This window comes from Mus pahari, chromosome 22 (genome assembly GCF_900095145.1).
Source record: "Mus pahari chromosome 22, PAHARI_EIJ_v1.1, whole genome shotgun sequence".
NCBI lineage: Eukaryota > Metazoa > Chordata > Mammalia > Rodentia > Muridae > Mus > Mus pahari.
In genome coordinates, this window is record NC_034611.1 from 17,546,858 (window position 1) to 17,561,898 (window position 15,041).

General features: G+C 42.8%; 1 protein-coding gene across 1 annotated transcript in view; it reads right to left on the reverse strand.

Moving 5' to 3' along the window:
- Ca8 (carbonic anhydrase 8) overlaps nt 1–15,041 on the reverse strand; it is a 95,403-nt gene that overhangs the window by 73,681 nt on the left and 6,681 nt on the right. The window contains exon 3 of the mRNA XM_021222292.2: nt 3,835–3,959. Within this exon, the coding sequence (XP_021077951.1) occupies nt 3,835–3,959 (125 nt within the window). The remainder of the gene's footprint in view (nt 1–3,834; nt 3,960–15,041) is intronic.

A 15,041-nucleotide genomic window follows, 5' to 3' on the forward strand; every position in this document is an offset into this window, starting at 1 on the left:
CATATGTAGCAGAAGATGGTGTATTCAGCCATCTTTGGGAAGAGAGGCCCCTTGGTCTTGCAAACTTTATATACCCCATAGAGGGGAATGCCAGGGCCAAGAAGTGGGAGTGAGTGGGCAGGGGAGCAGGGCTTGGGGGAGGTATACAGGACATTCGGGATAGCATTTGAAATGTAAATGAAGAAAATATCTAATAAAATAATAAAAAAAATAAAGAAAAGAGTCCACTAGCTTATACCTTCCAGCAATAATGCCTAAGAAGCCTTATCGTCTCAATATTAATATTTCACTCTTCCCCCATCTCTAAAGGGAGACTTCTTCAGACAGCAGCAGTTAACTGACTGGCATGCTGGCTCTTTTTCAATGACTCATTCATTTGCTGGCCACCATGGGTTAAGAGGGCCTCACATGTGTCATAAGGAAACTCAATGCATCACATTGTACTCGCTATCTCGTTTCCCTTCAGGCTGTGTTTGTCTTTTTGCTTTGTTCATAGAACCTCTTGATAAAGTTGACTATCACATGGTTAAATCTGTCTTTGAAACTTGGCATATCTTTGACTCATAATTAGTATAGTCTTCTGGGTTCACAGTTATAAAACGGCACGTCCCCACTTCCCAATAAAGTTTTTCTGTTTTCATTTACATTTTTTACAACACTAATACTAACATTAGTTTTGACACTGGTTAATGTTTAATAGTGACATTATAAATGCTATTAAGCATGCTCCAGGTTCTATCTCAGGCCAAAAAGTCATTAAAAATAAATATTTTTAATCAAAAATAGTAGCTGCAAAAATAACGCCACAGATGAACAAGAGAGAGGGATTTTTTAAAATTATTCAACATTACATAACATGATAGCTTTGGAAATCAACACATAAGATCCACACAGGGAAATATTTATGGACATTTCTATAGGCTATGCTTGCAAGAGAGGAGGCTATGGTCTAGTAGCAATATACCTGGAGAGATTCAGAGAAAGAAACATTTAACCTGCCCAATTTATTCAGGTCTGTGAGTTATTCTGAGACCATATATTCCCTAAATTCAAAAATTAAAGCTCCTCTCTCAAATGATGAGCAGGAGGTAAGTGATATTCTTATTGAGAAAACCTAAACCTTCGCCACATGCTAAGTTTCTGACTGATTTTTATTTTTAATTGGCCCAGCACAAAAATCAAAGCAATGCCCCCTAGGGTTGAGAGGGTAGCATCTCCTGTAAAGACACTGGTAGTGATTTACCAAGAATCAGACAGATGGCTGTCGGGCTATTTCAGAGCAGCCAGAAAACGATGCTCCATGGAGGGCAGCAGCAGAACAGGCCTGTAGAAATGAGAATCCCTGGAAAGATGCTGCAAAGGCTGAGTCGGAGGCAGGTTGGGATGTTGTAGCTCCAGAGTCTAATGACTAAAGAGCCAATCCAGAACCCCCTCTGTGACCCACCCTGTGACTCGCCAGGCCCGACATCCTGACAAACAGATTGAAAAAAAAAAAAAAATTGGAATAAGACAACAAAATTTTCACCAGTCAAAAGGCTAAAAAATGTTGTCAGACAGCATCCAAGGCCTGTAGCAGAGGACTGACTGCTCCGCCCAGCCTTACAACCACCTGCCTACTACACAGGAAGGCAATGCCGATGGAAGTCTGAAGAAAGTGGCGGCTGGAGTTAGAAGTAGTTGAAAGCCACGTGACATGGATGCATGGGATCAGAACGTGGGTCCTCTTGGAGATCAGTAGATGCTTTGAAGCATGGAGCTATCTATCACCCAGGCCCCGTATCCTTCAGTTTTAAGGACTTCAATGCAGATTCTCCTCTAAACCCTGTGAAGCTGCAGCACTTACACACCAATAGAGTCAGCCCAAGCAGACGACAGATGACTAATGGCAGTATTTTCCCTGGGACTGCACCAAGGATAATCTGGGATAACAAAGAATACAAATACCACCCTTTAACGACACTGGAAAGAATGAAGCTAGTAATTCCATTATCCCCAATATAAATATCTCTACAGAAGCAAAGACTCACTGCCAGAATTTAATCTTTACTCAAAATAAACCATTGCCGGCGCTTAAAGGAATGGATCAGTTAAAACACCAAGTGGATAAACCTGCCTGAACGTTAGGTCAGAAATCTCATTTGATGGCCCAGATGACCGCTGACTCTGAAATAGCAAAACTTCTGCATGGCCTCGGACGGTCTGAGAAACCGCCTCCGGAATCACATCTGTGCTGCGCCATTATGCCAATCTCCACAGGGACCTCTGCCTTTGAGAATGACTGGAACAAAATGGTGACATGGACCTTCCAATCCCAACAGGAGGCAGGGCTTGCTCTGTCCTCCCCTCAGACCAGCCCCCATCGGACCCCCACCCTGGTCCTCCACAGCTCCCTATGGTGTCTTCCTTCCTCTTTGATGGTGTGTGGCATACACTCTCCTTTCTCAGGTACACTTGGGACAGGAGCCAGAGGTAACATGACATGTTTTTTAAGATGGTACGAGAGGGTATCTCTATGCCCAGGGGGTGGGAGGAGGGCAAAGCAAAAAAACAAAAAGAGCAAGGAGATAAATGGAAGCCTCCTCAACAGACACTTGATTCTGCCTTCTCTTCCTGAACTCCTGAGGCACACCGCACACACTCCAGTACACCGCCAATTTGGTTTTTTTTTTTTTTTTTTTTCTCCCCTCCTTGAAGCATTTCACATTTCACTTTTAAAGCTCGGGTTTCTTTTGAATGAAATGAATAGCTAGAGAATCTGAGAAAATTTTAAACTAATGATTAAGATAATGCTGAGAAATATTCCACTGTAATCCTGTCCAGTTCACATACAATGTAGGTTACACATTAGTGATTTCTAATCGTGGAGGCAGAGCTACACATGACTTCTTTCTGGGAATAAGTTCACACTTAATATGAAGTACATCCAGTGTGGAGAGGACAAAGAAAGAAGCCCAGTAGTGTAGCAACCCTCAAAATGGTTCTTTTTCACAAAGGTCTTAGATGATCTTTACTCTGTAATGTCTACCAGATATCCAAAACGGAAAATCCATTAGGCAGTTGACTATCTGCATGGTTCTACATGGAAGCGAAGTCAGGGTCTGATATAGTTAAGGTGTAAGGCCTAGAAATTAATTAAAACCCTAGGACTGGGAGTGAGGACAGAAGGGAGGAGAGAAGGGAAGCTCTTAGATACTAGTGAACATCTGCTTATTGAGGAGGACTGGGATTCCTTATGGAATTAAATACAACAAGTGCTGTACTAACAGGGGCATCTCATCAACTTCATGACCTTGGAGATGAGCCTGGCAGTTTGGAATGATGAGAGTCATCAAAGGAATGAAGAGGAGGCCTTATCCTTGAACTATCGGAGCCAAAGAAGTCAGTGGACTCAACATGTGCCAATCCATGGGATGAGTGCATGACAGGAAACTCTCAAGTCCAATAGGAGATTAGAAAGGGGATGAAGAATTCCACCTAGGCAAGGATCCCAGGAGAAAAACAAAGGAGATAGGACACTTCAACTGTGTGGTGAAGAATGCATATGAATTCATTAAAAAAAAGAGGTGTTGTATGGATTACTTTGGAGACACACACATAAAAACACACGTTCTCTATGACCTGAGACAGCATAAGTGCTGATCACTCTGTAGCCTGTGCCCCCTATGCACTCTGAACCCAGGAAGTAGGCAGGCAGTGGCCCATTAGCCACCCTAAGCTGACATCTACTTGGTATTCTTTTATCTTAGCCCAAACATAAAATTCAAGAGTTACACATCTATAAATTGCTGAGTTCTTTACTAAGTTATGAGATTTTTACAAGATTCTTATTCTTACCTCCATGGGAAAGGCTTTGAAATTGACCGTATGCTCAGAACCACGCTGGTTTTCTCTTCCCCAGTGAAATCTAACTTCATACAGTTCAAACTCCTGTCCCTGAGGCAGTGGTCCTCCTGACAAAACTGAAAAGAGAAAATGACGCTGCTGAATGCTGTCCCAAGCTGTACATACAAGGGGCGTTGTGACTGTGCTGTTGTTGCACCAGAAAGCTCTCCTGGGCTCTAGAGACAGAATCTGCAAAGTCAAAATGAGAAACGTGTTACAACTGAGGTAAATTTAAACTGTACAGATTTCACTGAGATTCTTTTCTTTTTATGTTCAGTTTTGTTTATTTCTTTTTTTATTTTTTTAAAATTAGATATTTTCTTTATTTACATTTCAAATTTTATCCCCTTACCTGGTTTCCTCTCCAAAAACCCCCTATCCCATCCCCCCTCCACCTGCTCACCAATCCACCCACTCCTGCTTCCTGGCCCTGGCATTTCCCTGGGACACCAAGCCTTCTCAGGACCAAGGGACTCTCCTCCCATTGATGTCCACCAAGGACATCCTCTGCTACACATGCAGCTGTAGACATGGGTCCCTCCATGTGTACTCTTTGGTTGGTAGTTTAGTCCCTGGAAGCTCTGGGGGTACTGGTTGGTTCATATTGTTGTTCCTCCTATGGGACTGCAAACCCCTTTAGCTCTTTCGGTCCTTTCTCTAGTTCCTCGATTGGGGACATTGTGTTCAGTTCAATGGTTGGATGAAAGCATCCACCTCTGTATTTGTCAGGCTCTTGCAGAGCCTCTCAGGAGACAGCTATATAAGGCTCCTGTCAGCAAGCACTTGTTGGCATCCATAATAGTGTCTGGGTTTAATAACTCTATATGGGATGGATCCTCAGGTGGGACAGTCTCTGGATGGCTTTTCCTTCAGTCTCTGCTCTACAGTTTGTCTCTGTATCTCCTTCCATGGGGGGATGGGATAGGGACAGAGACTTAAATTATACTGTCTATGAGAATGAAATTAAAAAAAATAATATAGATTCTAAGCCTAGATTTCTAAACTCTACATTCTTCTTAGAGAATTAAATGCTATTAGATTTTCCAAAAGGCAATCAAAGCTAATCTAAATGCATAATTCAAAAAGGTTTAGAGATTCTCAGAATTCTGTGAAGATGTGCTCTGGCTGTCTGTTCTGTATACACCCATGATAGGGATTTACCATTGTATGCAATTATCATAGATTCTGAATAGTTCACTATCACATGATCCTTTCCACTGATTGCCCAAACTCCACCTTGAGAAAACAAAGGAAGGAGATCAGATTTCTACACTCTTTGTACCCTGTCATCCAAACCAGAGAAGGAAAAGGAGAGTCTCACACAGCAGCTCAACCAGCATCCTCTGAAGAACACACTGCATCCCCACCTCTACTGTGCACGGCATGGACCTGACTTCAGCCTTAAGAGCAAATTCTAGAACTCACCATTATTAAGTGGAGGTAATAAAAGTAATTATCTTGGGAGAAGCCAAGCTCTGTGTTGCAGCAGAAAAAAAAAGAGGTATATCATATAATTAGGCATACACAAATAAGAAAAGGAATTAAGATCCTTCTGGTTTCCATCTGTGCCTGGAGCAAACCCTGTGCCACAGCTTGCCTTAACCAAATCCTGACAGGAAAGGGATGATCTCCCAGGAGTACTGACATACCTGAGAGCACAGGTGAGACCACCACTTCTGCTCAAATTCCTGGCCCAAGAGGGACCAGCCCAGAGTAATCAGGACACAGGAACGAAGGAACATCCAGGAACAGGATCGCTCCAGTTTCCATCTGAGTCCCAGAGCTGACCCTGTGCCACAGTTCTCAATACCCAAATTACACCCAGAGAGAGCTGGTCTCCCAGGAGTGCTGACACACAGGCTTATAGGAGGAACAAGCCACAGTCAGAGACAGCAAGACCAGCTAACATCACAGATAACCAAATGGCGAGGGGCAAGCACAAGAACATAAGCATCATCAAAACTCAGTTCTCCCACCACAGCAAGTCCTGGATATCCCCAACACACCAGAAAAGCAAGACTCTGATTTAAAATCACATCTCATGAAGATAATAGGACTTTAAGAAGGAGATAAATAACTCCCTTAAAGAAATAGAGGAAAACACAACCAAACAGGTGAAGGATTGAACAAAACCATCCAGGATCTAAAAATGGAAACAGAAACAATTAAGAAATCACAAAGAGAAACAACCCTGTAGATAGAAAACCTAGGAAAAACATCAGGAGTCATAAAGTCAAGCATTGACAACAGAATACAAGAGATAGAAGAGAGAATCTTAGGTGCAGAAGATACCATAGAAAATATTGATACAACAGTCAAAGAAAATGAAAAATTCAAAAAGCTCCTAACCCAAAACATCCAGGAAATCCAGGAAACAATGAGAAGACCAAACCTAAGGATAGTAGGTATAAAAGAGAGTGAAGATTCCCAACTTAAAGGGCCAGTAAATATCTTCAACATTATATAAAGAAACTTCCCTAACCTAAAGAAAGAGATGCACATAAGCATACAAGAATCCTACAGAACCCCAGAAAAGAAATTCCTCCCATCAAATAGAAGTCAAAACACCAAATGCACAAAACAAAGAGAGAATATTAAAAGCAGTAAGGGAAAAAGGACAAATAACATATAAAGACATACCTATCAGAATTACACCAGACTTCTCACCAGAGACTATGAAAGCCAGAAGATCCTGGGCAGATGTCACACAGACCCTAAGAGAACATAAATGCCAACCCAGGCTACTAAACCTAGCAAAACTTAATTATCAGAGATGGATAAACCATGACAAAACCAAATTTACACAATATCTCTCCATAAATCCAGCCCTAGAATAATAGATGGAAAACTCCAACACAAGAGAGGAAACTACACCCTAGAAAAAGTAAGAAAGTAATCTTTTTTCAACAAACCCAAAAGAAGATAGCCACAGAAACATAATTCTACCTCAAACAACAAAGTGACAATCACTTTTCCTTAATATCTCTTAACATCAATGGATTCATTTCCTCAATAAAAAGACATAGACTAACAGACTGGAGACTCCAGAGAACTGTATTTTAAAAAAAAGGGGGGGGGGAACAGCGCTAAACAGAGAATTCTCAACTGAGGAAACTTGAATGTCTGAGAAGCATCTAAAGAAATGTTCAACATCCTTAGTCATCAGGGAAATGAAAATCAAAATGACCCTGAGATTCCACCTCACACCAGTCAGAATGACTAAGATACAAAAACTCAGGTGACAGCAGATGCTGGTGAGGATGTGGAGAAAAAGGAACACTCCTCTATTGCTAGTGGGATTGAAAGCTGGTATACCACTCTGGAAATCAGTGTGGTAGTTCTTCAGAAAATTGGGCATAGTACTACCAGAGAACCCAGCTATACTACTCCTGGCCATATACTCAGAAGATGCTCCAACGTATGGGAGGAGATGTACAGAGGGTCAGGAAAATCAACAGAGGTATGTAGCAATGGGGGATGGGGAAATGGGTGTAGCAACCAGAAAGTCCCAGATGCCAGGAAAGCAAGTGGCTCCCAGGACCCCACGGAGATGACATTAGCTGAAATACTCCACAAAGGGGAGGGAGAACCTGTCCAGACCATATCCAAAGATTAGGCATGGCCACCGTTTGAGGGAAGGGTCACCCACCCATCTCCAAAATTTTAATACAGAATTGCTCCTGTCTAAAGGAATACAGGGACAAAGAGTGGAACAGGAACTGAAGGAAAGACCATCCAGAGACTGCCCCACCTCGAGATCCATCCCACATGCAGACACCAAACCCAGACACTATTGCTAATGCCAAGAAATACTCACTGACAGGAGCCTGACATGGCTGTCTCCTGAGAGGCTCTGCCAGATCCTGAGCAATACAGATGGGGATGCTCTCGTCCAACCATTGGACTGAGCACATGGACCCCCGTGGAGGAGTTTAGGGAAGGACTGAAGTAGCTGAAGAGGCCTTATCTGGCATCAATGGGAGAGGAAGCCCATGGTCTTGTGAAGGCTTAATGCCCCAGTGTAGAGGAATGCTAAGGAGGTGAGGCAAGAGTGGGTGGGTGGGTGGGGGAGCACCCTCACAGAAGCAGGGTAAGGAGGTACTGGATAGGGAGATTGCAGAGGGGAATCTAGGAAAGGGAATAACATTTGAAATATAAACAAATAAAATATCCAATTAAAAAAAAAAGAAAAGGAGTTAAACTATTTGCCTAAAGCCCTGTTATAAGATACATATGAACACACACTTACAAAAACTACTATAGAGCAGTGAGTTCTTATGGAAAAGGGTGATACCAGTGGTTTTGACATGGATCTCAATGAAACCAAAAGAAATCCACCTTTCAAAACTATAAGACAAAAATGACCAATACTGAGTCTTACAAATTATTATTATGTTATGTGGCAGGAGAGAGAATCAGCTTACAAAAATGAATAGCTTTTCTTTGCATAAACAACAAATATACAGAGAAAAAGGTCATGAACGCACTCCTGTATAGGTACAACCACCTCAAAGAAAAGAACATATTTAGGAATAAACTCAAATAAGGACGTCAAACGCCTCTACAATGACAACTTTCACTCTCAGAAGAAAGAGATAGACACTAGAAAATGGAAAAATACCCACACTCATGGATTGGTAAAAGTAATACTGTAAAAATGACTATTCTATCAAAAGCCATCTACATATTCGATGCAATCTTAATCAAAAGTCCCTGTTTCATTCTTCACAGAAATATAAGAAACTATCCTAAAATTTGTACGGAGTCCCAGGAGACACCAGATAATTGAAATAATCCTGAGCTAAATGAGCAGTGCGGGAGGGATTACCATTCCAGATCTCAAGACACATTACAGAGCCATTGTAAGGAAAGCAATACAGTGCTGGCACGAAGACAGATTTGTCAACCAATAGGACAAAGTCAAGGACACAAACATAATACATATAACTATAGCCATTGGCTCTACAGCCTTCTGCTCCAAATCTTCTAATGTGAATATGTAACCGGGAATAACTGCAGAAACCAGGAATGTAAAGGGGGACCATTGTGGAGGTAGGAGAGTAGCAGGGTACAAAGCATTTGAAAGTGGGGGTTGGAGGGGGGAGGAGGAGGGTGTTAACCAGGGAAAAGGATGGAAATGAATAAAGAAGGGGAGAGAAGGGTAAAATAACAGTAAAAATCATAAGAAATCATGCTGTTAACTTTTTACCTTAAATTACATGTAACAAACATAAGCTGTGTATACGCATACATATACAGTATAAATAAAATCTTCCCATCTGAACTGACAAAAATCCCCCCAAGAGCCACAGACTAACAAAAGCCTCATCACCAAGCATCAGAAGTCCCCTGTGTCCAAGAGACTCCCCAAACATAGACTATTATTGTTGCTCTTGGTTGGTTCCCAGAGGTGGAAGATAAATCCCCATTGCTGAAAATACCAAAGACTCTGGACACAGGATCCAGAGGACCTGAGATGCATTTAACCTGAAGGCCCTCTTCCTGAGGACTAGTCACATGGTACCAAAAGACACAATGCAAGCTTCCAAGGGAGAGAATCAACCAATAGTCCTACCCAACTACAATGATTATGAAGTCCAACAATGACCAACATGGCAAAATAACCTTAGGGGTGCAATAGTGGCATCCATACCTTGGCAATAACCAATATCTCTCCACCCAGCCTTAAGGGCCACCCAACAAGTGAGAAATCATTCCTGGAACTGAAAATCTAGTCAACTACCGAGGCCAAGTGTGGTCATGGATCTTGGAGGAAAACCTACAACTACCTCTCCTGAGCCAGAATACCTTCTAACTACGTTTTGTTTATTCTTATACCACAGATACATGGAGTTCTCAGTCCTCATTAAAGTAACTGCTCTTTACAACAGACAGAGATCGTTACTAAAAACCACAAACAATCACAATGCAGAGAACAAGAGATGGTGTGGTACCCAACGGGTAGACCCTCAGTACAAATGTTCCTCATCTCAAGGATCATGGTAGAAAAGGGGACAGAACGATTGTAAGAACCAGAGCAAGTTTTCTCTGAGATCATGTCTCCTAAAAATGTCAGAGAGACTATACCTCTCTGAAGCTTCATCAACAGGGTTACCTAAACAAGACCTGAATAAGGATGACAACAATGGACAGGCTAACATGGAAGGGAGAAAGCCTGTGGGGCCTCCTGCCTAGACAAAGAACTGAGGAATGCTGAGAGTAGGGAAAATGGTCTACCCTAAGATCATATGCATCAGATATACATGCACGTTATAAAGACTGAGAAGGTTGTATTTCTGTATTTAAGAACATGTGTGTGTGTGTGTGTGTGTGTGTGTGTGTGTGTGTGTGTGTGCAAGTGTGCGCACTCATGCATGTATAATAAGTTAAAAAAGAGAGAGAGAGAATAGTTCTATCATGGGTGTGGGAAATTGGAAATGGCCTCAGGTCTTCAGGCTTACATAGTAAGTGCTCTTATCCGTGGAGTAATCTCTCCAGCCCCAGAGCTTCTGGTTTTAAACATGCTAGAAACTCAAACCGTACAGGCCCATGTTTTGACAGGAAGATATTCAAAACCTAAGGGAACCATTTACAAATATTCTGCATCATCTATTACATGACACCAGGCAGTGTATAAAATATATAGAATAAAAGGATTTTTAACAAAACAGACAGAATTCCTGGCTTCATGGATCTCATATCCACTTGGGTGGAAACTGAATTCATATCAGTCATGGGATCAAAGACAGCCAAGTCATTCTTGGTCACTGTGGCAGTTTTATTAGCTGTAGTTAATTGTATTTCATTAAATTATATTGAAGCAACAGGATCCTCGTACACCGCCGATGTTGTGAGGGTATGTGAACAGGTGGGAGGAAGGCACTATTCCCAGACTGATGCTCAGGGAGAGGAAGCAAAGAGGCGGCTTTGTTCAGGTGTCAAGGTCTGGGTACTTTTCACTTTTGCTGCTGGTCAACAACTCAAAAGTCAACCATAGTAATACCAGGTGGCCACAGAAAGCCATTAAAAGCGCAAACCACTGAATTTAGTTTGAGATGCCAAGTAAATGAACTCCTTATGCCATCCCTCGAGATAGACTGTTCATACACCAAAATAAATTGTCACTGTTGGACCCCATCTGAAGATACTACACCCATTTTCTACCAAAACAAAAAAAAATGTTGCTTATTAGGAAGGCAGTCAACCCAGTGAATGCCTTTCCTACGTAAACCACACACTAAGTTCTGGAGAGTGATGTTTGGACAGTGCGTGGAAGATTCCTTGGGGGGATGACATCAACTCCAATGAAATTACAGTGAAACACCCTAGTGATGACTCTTCTGAAATGCTTCATTTCCTTAGAGTGACAAAGCTGGGAGGACAATCTGCCACGAGTTGATGTCATTGCTGCTGTCCCCATTTCTTAGCTGCTCTTTAATGGGCCTTGTCATGATGCTTAAGAGACACAGACAGAGCCCCTAAAGGAATGCTCTACAAAATTTGAGGATTGTGTGACAACTTGATGAACAAACATGTTCTTAACCTGTCTAAGCCTCAGAGTCCTTTGCTTAAAACAGATTTACTGTGTAATTCAAAAGTTGTGACTGGAGGAGAGTTCCTTCACAGTTCATTTGAACTGAACACTCTTTTTGAGTGTGTTGGCCACAGAGAAGACAAAGCGAAAGGAGCTGACCTCAGCAGCAGCCAGGCATCCCCGGGGCAGCCAGGCATCTCCAGTGTAGCCAAGCATCCCCGAGGCAGCCAGGCATCCCCAGGGCAGCCAGGCATCCCCGTGGCAGCCAGGCATCCCCAAGGCAGCCAGGCATCCTCAAGGCAGCCAGGCATCCCCAAGGCAGCCAGGCATCCCCAAGGCAGCCAGGCATTCCCAGAGCCACCAGGCATCTCCAGGGTAGCCAGGCATCCCCGGGGCAGCCAGGCATCTCCAGTATAGCCAGTCATCCCTGGGGCAGCCAGGCATCCCCGGGGCAGCCAGGCATTCCCAGGGCAGCCAGGCATCCCCAGTTTAGTCAAGCATGTCCAGTGCAGTTAGGCATCCTCAATGCAGACTGTCATACCCAGCGCAGCCAGACATCCTCACTTCCTAAAGAATGTTCCCTACAGGAGGTATAAGAGACCGCAGAGAGAATGTTTGGACAGTAGGAGGATATCCAGCTATAGAGTCATCAAAAAGCAGATAGCATACACAGAATCACTGAAGATTTTCTGGAATGACAGCCAAGCTGAGTCTTGAAGAATATACTAAGAGGATGGAAAGGCTCAGAGATTCTAAGCTGCTCACGTGTGTTCTGAGAGAAGAAATCATAAGTCGCCAGTGGGCAAAGGTTTTATACAGGGGAAATTGGGTTAGGAATATTCATCCAGCCTAAAAAATAGACTGAGAATTATGAAAGACCCAGAAGTAAACTTTTCTAATTAAAGTTGCTATAATAAGTGCTAGTGGATAGCACAAAAGATCTGGAGGGCTTAGCAATCTCTCTTACGCTGATGGCCAATTAAAAATGTCATTATCTTTGCTGGGCACAGGGGACATGCACTTGTAATCCCTGCACTCAGAGACAGAAGGAAGACAAGGGAGACCTGGAGGCCAGCCTGGACTAATAGCAAGACCATATGTCACCAAGAAAACCAAGTATTTACCCCTTGTCACTGGATGGAGTGATATGTTATCTTATGGGCTTTTGCAATGTCACACACCCGAGCACCACACTGTTTTGGTAGAAATCTGTCCATATCTGTAGTCACCATATCTCTAGGTTTCTGTTACCTGCATTCAACACAAACTGAATGTACTCAATCAACAATTTCAAACATATAGAGACTTCATCCACATATTTGTATTCCAGTATGTGTTTATAACTTCTTACATGATAATTACATATTGCTGCTAATTTCAATCTGTGCCTAATTTATAAGATAAACTTTATCATATGTATATGTAACAAGACAAACAGTATAGAAAGAGTTCAGCACAATCCATGAAAGCTGAGACCACAACCACTGCCAATAAATGAAACTGTTGTCATATGATGTGTGTATTACTTTCCTTATCATAGATATGTTCGATTTTCTTTAGTCTGCATACCTCAAGTGTGAAGATTCCTGCCATTCATCACTCCTGATAAGAAATCAAATGGCATATGTGACAGCTTACATCACTTCCCCCAGCTCCAGGAGACAATGGGGCACATAGCCTGGCCAACTCATCACTCACAGGATGTGAAATTGGGCCAGACTCCAGGCTAAGTGGAACTCTGCCACTTTTAAACAGCCCAGGACAGAGAGGATGGAAACAAGGTCTGAACGGTGATCCAGTCTTGGGGACTCCACCCCTGCCCATCTCTGTCCATCCCCTCCTCTCCCTACTCCCTACTATCCACTAGAGCTCTGCAGAGGACCCTTCAGCACAGCCCTGTGTCAGCCCTACTTTTCCACTGGATGGTCCCACAACGGCCTCAGTCTTTCTTGGGTAATTTAGTTTCTTGCTCTGAATTTTTTAACCAGCTTCCAATCTCTTGTAGGTCCCACCCCATTCTGTGCTGCCATGTTAATTTTCCTAGATTAACATGCTACTTAAGGCTCCTATGGGGGGAGGGGGTGTCTTGTCCTTTAGCTTCTGTTCATGGTCCCTCAAGACTGTGCTCTAACGCACCCTCGCTCTTGCCTCCTCCAGATGTGCTAGAAGACGTTCTTTCCAGCATCAGCTCTAGATTTCTTCCCCACTCTTGTGGTTTGTGCAGCTCTCGGCTCCACATCTCGCCAACCTGCAAGCATACTTACCCTTCCAGATCACTTCAAATCCTACTTCTTTCCCAAACTCTTCTCTAATAATTTCTACTAAATAGTCATCCTTCAACAACTGGTTGCTGGCTTAAATTTACCACATCCATACTCTGTAACTCTTTGTATAAGGTAAAACTTTAACATTGTCAACTGCGTTCTACCAGCCAGAGGAAACCATTGAACTGCTGCACAGGCACACAGCTCCAGCTTCTTCCGACACATCACACACACACACATCTGGCAAACCAGGCATGCTTTATCCAGGCCCTATGCCACCAACACCACAGGTAAGTGAGACACCCAGTAGCTTTTGTGGTCTTCTGTTCTCCTAGCTGCGAGTATCTGCTTAGCTCTTACAGACAGGTCGGCAGTGTTCCAAAAGGATGCCTGGGAAAGCCTGATACACATGCTCCATTAGGTCCAGAACGCTAAAGCAGACATGCTGGGGAAGGCACAGAACCGTCTGACTTGGGGAACTCTCAAGTACAAAGTGTGCGCCTCAGTGAGGACACTTTCCTTCCCTGGGCTGAAGCTGTTGCAGTCTGCCAAGGGGTATGCAGCGTAGGGCCAGTCTGATGACAGAAACATAACAGGAAACAGCAGCACACGGTCTCTACGTTACACTGCCTGTGCGAGCAGGGCTGAGGAGGAAGCCTAGAGTCCAGTGAACGCAGGATGATTGAGTAGGAAGAACTGACAGGGAGAAGCAATCAAAACTAAGACAGCCCGCAGGTAACCGCGTCTGAGACAAGTCTCCACACATCTCATGTCCAACCCAGCAGTTAGAGTATGATCAGGTTTTACAGTTCCCCCCGGGGAGAGTGTGTGGTAAGATCACCCATGGCCTCAGCCCAAGGCAGTCTGCATACCCCTTGGCTAGGGAGACTAGATAGGAGGGTCCAATGCCCCCAGGCAGCATGTCCAGAGGGATCATATACATGAACTGCATTGTTAGGATAACACTAAGAGCTTTGGTTTGTGAAGCATAAACACTGATACTATACTACAAAAAAAAAAAAAATGGTGTGGTCAATCGGGGTAATTCTTTGTGAGGTTCTATTTTTGCAATAAAAATAGAAAAAAAATTTTAAAAGAAGGAAAAAAATGACTATGTTCACATAAACTGAGACCTTAACTTGGCAGGTGATAAAATGTAAGCTTTAATTCCTAAAAAAGAAAAAAAAAGAAAGAAAAAAATACTGTGCTTCTACCATGAATGAATATATATATATATATATATATATATATATATATATATATTTTTTTTTTTTTTTAAAGATAACCTTTGGACCCGCAAAATGGCTCAGGAAGTAAAAGCACTTTCTTTGAAGCCTGATAACTTGAATTTGTTCCCAAAA